Genomic DNA, 8,325 nt, shown 5'->3' on the forward strand with positions numbered 1-8,325 from the left:
TTCACTTTGTAACTACTGAAACTCTTTAACCATGGTTTACATAGTAATTTTAAAAAAAATGTTAAAACTGAGCTACAGGAACATATTGGATTTTAAACTATCGAATATTGAAAATAGAAACAAGGAGACTGTGGTGAATTAATAAATAAATAAAAAAGAAGACTCCGCCTATTACCACTAACAAATTTTACTGAGCGAACACGTGTTTCGCTCACTTCAAACGTGGGCATTTTCAACGCGAGACTCACGTTTGAAGTGGGCGAAACACGTGTCCGCTCAGTAAAATTGTGTTAGTGGTAATTGGGGTGAGTCTTCTATTTTATTTATTTATCGAATATTAAGTATCTAAGCAATATTTCGTCAGCGTCCAATCTTGCTAGATTCATCATAAACTGACGGTGTCTACAATTTTACTCGATTTTAATGACGTTCATTTTTTACTATAATTAATTTTATTTAATGTTTATCATCAAAGAACGAAAACTAAATCCAAATCTTGCTTTGCTAGTTATTAATGAACTTATTTTAATTAATTAGTTTTAAATGAACGTTTTCTAAAATTTGTGCTGTTATAATTACACTGTGAAACTGCTGAACTATTTGATCTTGTTAACGAAATTAAATTGACGTCAAAATAATCCAGAAGTTTCGGAGTAAAACGTACAAACATTTGGGTTTAGAACATCGAGATTTAGAAATTTAGGAACAAGTTTCAGTTTTAATTAAATATGTTATTTAATATTTTGGTAAACAGATATTTATAGGTGTTATGGTTGGTGAAAAGAGAGATGCTTAAATTCATTGATTCTGTTTATTGAGATAATATGAGTACTGTAAGTTAGTAAGATATTGAACAAATCCAAAATGTAATAAGTAAGAACTAACTTGTCGATAACATAATATAAAATACGATATAAGCTGCAGAAAGTAAGTAAGTATTAATTAAATAAGTTTTTTAATTAATTCTAAACCCAAACTTAACGAGTACGGTGCCAGTGAAGGTGTGGTAAAATATCTATGGGTGATGGTTAACGAAAAGCTGTGCAGTGGAGTGATTAGCAAAAAGGTCACAATTAAAAGACTTCTACACAGAGGACAGAATCAATACTGCTATACTATTTCTTAAGGGTTTTTACATATTTGATACTGAAAGTTTACCTCATCGCTATTACCGTTGATACAGCGTGGTACATTTGATTTTTTCTGCAGAGTTTGCAATGTAGGTAGAAAATAGTTTGTTAAACATGCATGTTACGAGAATTTAATTTATACAAAAGTTATATTCGTAAATAAAGAAAAGTATGTTCATACATCATTACAAAATTTTTTGTTACGCGCCATGTGTGACCCCTGGTGGATATATCCAAAAGGAATCACTTTAACAGGCTTCAAAAGCTAGCCTGTTAGTAGCAACTGATAATCCGAAAAATGCCATTACCCTGTAGTGTATATGATTTGCATATGCGTTTGTGTTTGTTTGTTTTGATTTGTAATTCCTCTCTGTCGTTTTGTATGGTGCAAGCGTAAAGCTATATTTTTCTGATGTTTAGTAATTAGTTAATGCAAATATCAAAGATCATCGCAAATACAATAATTTGGTAAATTTGTTTTCAAGTTTCTAAGTTTCTTGGTTAAACATACACTTGCATAGAATGATAGTAAATACTGCCCCTATCGAGATTAAAAAATAAAAAAATCTAACCTTTCGGGAACAGTTTTTTTACGAAAAATCCTTAATACCATGTTTTGTTTTTCCAATTTTTTTTTGTCTCGCATTATTAATAACAAAAAAGTGGCTTTACGTTTGTTTTCGAAGGTGTAATTTTTTTCCAAAAATATGTAGGCACCCTTATTTCTACCATATAATTTTCTCTTATTTTTCCATCAAAAAATATTCACGAGAGAGTTTTTTTTAAAAAATGAGGCTTAAAACACTAACTCGCCTACAGTACGTCCCCATTATCAAGGGCCGTAACTTAAAAAAAAATTTGAAGGATCATGATGGATTTATACAATATACTGTCTTTATCAACATACTTTTCCTTGGATTATGTACATATATATGTATATTAGTAAAGGTACATATACATTTGTAGATGTATGAAATTATTATCCCGCTTTTGTATATTAAAAAAGCACTTACTTTTCAGCATCTTTAATGGGCGGTGGGGTTTTCAAGCTTTTAAAAGCTTTCAACCACTTTGTCTTCATGCTGCCCGTCGATGACGAGGACATTTTCCTTTCGCGACACGTATCTGACGCTTCGAGTTTATGAGAGAAAAGCTCTTTCTGTAAAGAAGGAAAGGAAATTTTTAAAAATACACTTCGTAAAAGGTGGGTGAGATTGAAAAGAAAATGGTGTTTAGAAATTGGACTTTGTATGAATGTCAGGTGGAAATTCGCACCATTACCTACAATAATAACGTATTCGTTTTCCTTTGTCGGGAAAATGTATGGTTAAAAAGTGGATACATTATATTTCCTTATCATTAGCAGATCCTCACCCTTGCTTTGAATTATCATTTTTAAACGCGTGATTACATTGGATAAGCTTGTTAATAAATTATATTATTAAATGGTAATTGAATCACTATAAGAAATTTTCTCCTACATAACTTTATTTATTTCTAATAACTACGTATACAAGTGGACGATTACACTATTTCTTATTTATTGGAAATTAAAATTTAATCAGAACAAAGTCTAATTCTTATTTTTCATTCTAACCCTAATATTTCATCAATGGACTAATTAAAGTCAACAGGGGTTAAAGGTACTTTATTTATCAAAAAAACTACAGCAAACGTTTCGCCCTGAGTTGTTGGGTTTTCTCAAGGATAATCTTTAAGTCAGAGAAGTATAACAGATGGAATCCCTTTTAGTCAATATTTGAATATGAAGGGTCAGTATTTAAATGCAGGTGTGGTCTAAGCAACTAACAAACTAACTAACATAACCAGTAAGTAATTAAAGTACCTATTAAATTAATTTATGTTTAATATTTTTATAATGATTACTTTGATAAAAAATATTAACGGAAAAGTCATTTAATTTGTTGTCAATTAAAAAGACCGGGTTAGTACCCCAGATGTGGGTACCTAGGTTCTAAAAATAGATCGTTTAGAATCTAGAGCATATTCAATGAGATGTATGCGGCAATATTTTTGAAAACTGATAAAATTAGATAACAATACAATATGTAGAGCTTTATTTTGACTCACCAGTTGTAACCGTAGTGTTAGCCAGCCCATCGTGACCACTAAGAGCTTTTCTACACTTTACTAGTAAATTTTATTTGATTTTAATCTGTCGGAAAGTGATACGAAAAATTCTCTCGCGATGTTGCATGGGATAAACTGGTCTCGGGGTGTGGGTGATATCGACTTGCCGATTGCGCAAACGTGACCCCAATGCGCCGGCGTCTTTGCGAATGCAGGTGAACATATGAACTTTTCAAATTATCACAAAAGATTTTCCGGAGTTAGCGGAGTGTGTTTTCCAAGCGTTCTACTACGTCACGCTATGTTAAACTGACTGATGCATTATTCATGATATGCAATCGTACATATAATTGATCCCGTTAACGTTAATGTCTGGGATGGGTGTCCTTTTATTACACCAACTGCTGAATTATTCCTGAACGTGAATTATAAAGAAATTAAAAAAAAAAAACTACAACAGATCGAAACTGGAACTGGGGATGACACCTTTGGTGTCGAAACACGTTTTTGTGTGAAAGGATCGGGGTCAATAACAGTAGGTATGAAGATGATCCCCAGAACAAGGAGTTTCTAAAAAAATTGTTTAATTAAACACTTCTAATTAATAGTTAAATATTATTTTGCTGGTCATTTTTAGCATTTTTGCATTTTTGTTTGTATCGATATTTAAATTAACAGACAGTTATAGAGCTGGGGTTGCAAATGAAGAGAAGCAAATATTAATAAGGGAGTCAGACAGGGATGCATACAATACTGTCACCGCTACTTTGTAATCTATACATCGAAGACGCGATCAACATCTAGCAAGGAGGACCTAAAGATAGCTTTAAATAAAATGGAAGCGGTATTGACAAAACAGTACTGTATGAAAATAAATAAAAATAAAACAAAAATACTGGTATGCAAGAGAAGGAAAAGTAGGGAAAGAGCGAATATAAAGATAGGAGACGAAAAATTAGAAGAACTCGAGTCTTTCGTTCAGAGACGCCAAACAGTCTTTTAGACAGACTCTCTCAGCGACACAAGAGAGACTCGATGAGAGACGGAGACTCGAGTCTCGCTTTCAGAGACTCTGAGAGACTGAACATTTTTATCTCGGGTAATACTTCTTAAAACTGTTTCATATGATATAAGTTTTGTTTTCCACGAAAACTAAATTTACATAACACTTCAATTTTTTATTCACCGTCTAGGAATCGCTAATGTGATTAAATGCGTTGAATGGTCAATGGGCAAAAGGTCCTTTAAAAGGACTGATGGATGGTTTGGAAGGCTCAATAAATTTTTTACGCACGTGAACTTCAACAGATTGAACATTAATCTGAAGGCAATAAAAGTTAAAGGAGAGGTTTACAGATGAACCCTCACAGGAAATTCAAGTAGATTTCCGGCCATTTAACTGGGAAAATGAGCAGACACTTTACACAAATTCGTCTTCTACTGATAGTATGCCTGCCTTTACGCCTGAGCCTGTTTCCTGAATAATAAATAGAGTAACTTGAGAAGGACTGGAAAATAATTTAGTAGATATTTTCCGTAAATATATCTTGAATTCGTATTTTCTTTTAGTCCAGTCATATTGGGGTTTTCACCTCGGAATGAGAGATAATTAGCTGTAAGCTTGTATAAACCATTATTTTGGCAATCTAAATGTGTCAAAAGTCATATAAAATCTCGAGTCCGCATCTTAAGATATTCATGGTCAAAGGTCACTAAAACCAATTTCTTGCTTCCTTTAAATATTTAAATATTTTTTTATACGCTTAACCGTTTTTGAGATATTACGTATCACATTGACTACAGTTGAAGTTCAAATGTAAGGAGAAACTACACAAACTTCAATAATAAGGACATAAATCTTACTTTTCTTCTTCTTCATAGTAGTCTTCCGGTTGCTGGAAAATTTCTAATTCATTATCACCTTCTTCATTTTCAAGGATATTTGTCTTTACCCGTCAAGGATTTCGGGGTCAAACGCACTTTCTTCATCGAGATCGCTTTGATACTATGAAGCATTGAAGCAAGCTTACCAATTACATTGACCACATGCTAAATAACATTGTAACCGTGATTTCCTGTATCCGCACCATGAACCACAACCATTCTTGCACGTTGTGTATTGTATTCAGTAGTTCATATAGAGCTGGTTAATTTTTCAGTACCCAACCCCAATTCTGGGGTTCTGAATCATTCCGTAATCAAGTTTGTATTTAATAATATACACGATTGATATGTTGATTACCGGGACTTTTGACATGATTTTTAGAATGCCAAAATGAATATTTGTACAAATTTACAGCTTATTATCTCTAATTCCGAGGTTGAGCCCTTTTTTTGATTTAATTGTACTGTACTGTACTGTACTATTTACGGGGAAAGGTTCAGAAGTAGTAACTTTAATATAATTGTTTAGTGATAGCCCGACTAATTATATAAAATGTAAACACAGTCGAATGATTTTCGTTAAAAGAACAAACTTGGTACAATTAATTGCAAGTTGAAAAAGAAGTTCAAATAAAATGAATTATTAGAAGGCGAAACTTTATGTAGAGAGGTAGTCTTGTGGCGCTACCGAAGATTTGAAAAAAGTTAACGATCGATAGAGAAGTTAGTAATAAAAGAAAATCGACTTTTAATTTAGACAGTTCCAAATTATACCCGAGGAATGAAATTGAACTTTAATATTCACGCGCTCTTACTGCTAATATTACAATTATTAAAATCCAGATTTAAACTTATAATTTCGTGTAATGTTATATCAGAGAAGAGATATAATTTCCATATTCTACGAAATTCTCCTGGTTAAATCGATTGGTTAGTAATCCGATAAGAAGTGTGGGTTTTATTTTTGGCCCCAAATTTATTAACTTTGATATACTTGATTACCTCGATTAGCGAGGAAATCTAATACTACAAAGGATTCCTTCCCCTTATTGAGTTCATAATTAAGGATATTTATTAGAAAATGCGTAACACGAGAAAGGTTCACCAACATTATTTCGTGAAAGGAAAAATTAAGAAAACCTAAAAAGGAACTTTTAAAAATATGCATAATTTAAAAGTTACTCATTCACTGTTTTCATACTTTAATTTTCGTTTTTACCATGAAAATAGAAAAATATTCAATGAAAACTGCCATTCGTTCGAAGAGCAAAACCTTTAACAGCGTTTGGATTATAGAATTAAGCGAACTGTAGGTAAATCAATATAAAACCGTTTCAAACTTAATGGTTGTTCAAAGAATTAAAATCGCAATAAAACTAAAAAGCAGAAGGAAATGCTTGAAATAATTCACTTTTTCTGACACAAATGCCTTTTTCATCTGCACCAGAAGGCACGAATGGAATATTTAGTTATTCATTTTAAAAGTTGACCCCATTGGTTAAAGTACTATTTATTTTATCAATTTATTTATTGTTTTAATCACCCCCCATATTTACGGTACTCCACTGGAGTTTTTGAACGGATGTAAGTGGTGAATCATGTAGTTCAACGTTGAGTGTTAATAAATTTTCAATTTTGAATGATATTAGTTAACGAGTCGTGACGAACGTTATAGAACTATATTACAGATGATGAAAATTAGAATGCTTTTATCACTAGCATCGCAGATGATGCACATCAATATTATTTATACAAGGCTTAATTTTTCTTGATTATTAATTTCCTTAGCTTTCCGAATTCCACAATGAAGACAAAATGAAATATTATCATAATTAATATAAATGAATGCTGACATTCACAAAATATACGTTGATGTTACTTTGTAAGATTATGAAGAATAATTTATTCATGCAGAAGAACTTAGCGTTTTACCAGAGAAAGTTGGTTGTACAAATTTAGAGATTACAATACTAAATATTTGTTCTTATAGCGTGCTGGCTTAAACAGAAACTTGATACGTACGAAATTCAAGATTGTATATTCTTTTTACTTCTGTTATGTTTCGTCAAATGACAGAGTTTGGACTTTCAAATATCGAAGTAAGTTCTACTGTGGACGAAAGAACGACGAATATGGTAAGTCTTGGTAGATTTGTCGGGTTTGAATAAATTTTCTTGTTACAGTAAAGTCTAACTCTATTTTACCTGATTTTAGGTGCATTGTTACGTATGATTAATATCAATTTTTAAAGATATTCAGTTAGAATAACAGCACTGTAAATTAATCAATACTAACTATACTATATACAACTTAATTGAATTAGTGTAATTACTCAAAAATAGTAGGTAAATATAAACTCAGAAGAAAAAATATAAAAATTTTTCCCGGCCGATAAAAACTATTCTAACTTTATCATTGTAATGGTATATCATTTGTACCTGAGCATTGATGGCACTGAGATGCATTTGGGCCACTCGTAAGTCGAACCTTTTCATGGAAATATCTTCCTGCAATTCGTTGGCTTTGTTGTATAGCGCTGACTCCAGAGATCGCACTTGTATCCTTTGTAAAGTGTCCAGGGAGTCCTGTATTTGCCTGATTTGTGATTCTAAATCTGCTGCCTCCTTTGAGAGCGCATCATGGGCCGGCAATATTTGTACAGCCGAAAGACGATCTATTACCAGTGAATTCTTCAACGGAGGTGGAGTGTTATCCTGAAAATAAAAAGGATTGATGAGGTATTGATTGCTTTCTATATGCATACGTATACATAGAGCACTTGGAAATTAATTAATAAACATTTTTTATAAGAAGTAATTTCGATATTGTACAGTTTATTTGCCTAGGTACCAAAAGTATTGCAAGTTTTGGATAAATAGCTACAAAAATAGATTGAATTGTTTTAATCCAGTTTTACGGTAATGTTTTTTTTTTGAATTAAGAGGGGTTAAAAATGATTTTCACCAGCACAGTCTCTATTTACATAAGAACTATCTTTTTAGGGTTCCGTATGCCCGAATATGAAAAAAGGAATCCTTATAGAATCACTCGTATGTATGTACGTATGTCTGTCTGTCTGTCTGTCTACTACAGTTAATTTGCAACGAATCTACTGGACCAATTAAGTTGAAGTTTAGTACACATATGAATTCCTGTGACCCAAACACGGACGCATAACGAAAATAAGTTAATTCCGAACATGGAGGTCATTTTTGGGGGG

General features: G+C 32.2%; 1 protein-coding gene across 1 annotated transcript; it reads right to left on the reverse strand.

Moving 5' to 3' along the window:
• Positions 1-1,158: 1,158 nt before the first annotated feature.
• Positions 1,159-7,819, reverse strand: LOC108743940 (the record flags this gene model as incomplete). The annotated part of the gene is made up of 3 exons (XM_018479541.1): positions 1,159-1,203; positions 2,144-2,289; positions 7,544-7,819. Coding segments are annotated over 3 exons (467 nt in total), but the record flags the coding sequence as incomplete, so codon positions are not given.
• Positions 7,820-8,325: the final 506 nt, after the last annotated feature.

Source organism: Agrilus planipennis, unplaced genomic scaffold, assembly GCF_000699045.2.
Source record: "Agrilus planipennis isolate EAB-ADULT unplaced genomic scaffold, Apla_2.0 scaffold1140, whole genome shotgun sequence".
NCBI lineage: Eukaryota > Metazoa > Arthropoda > Insecta > Coleoptera > Buprestidae > Agrilus > Agrilus planipennis.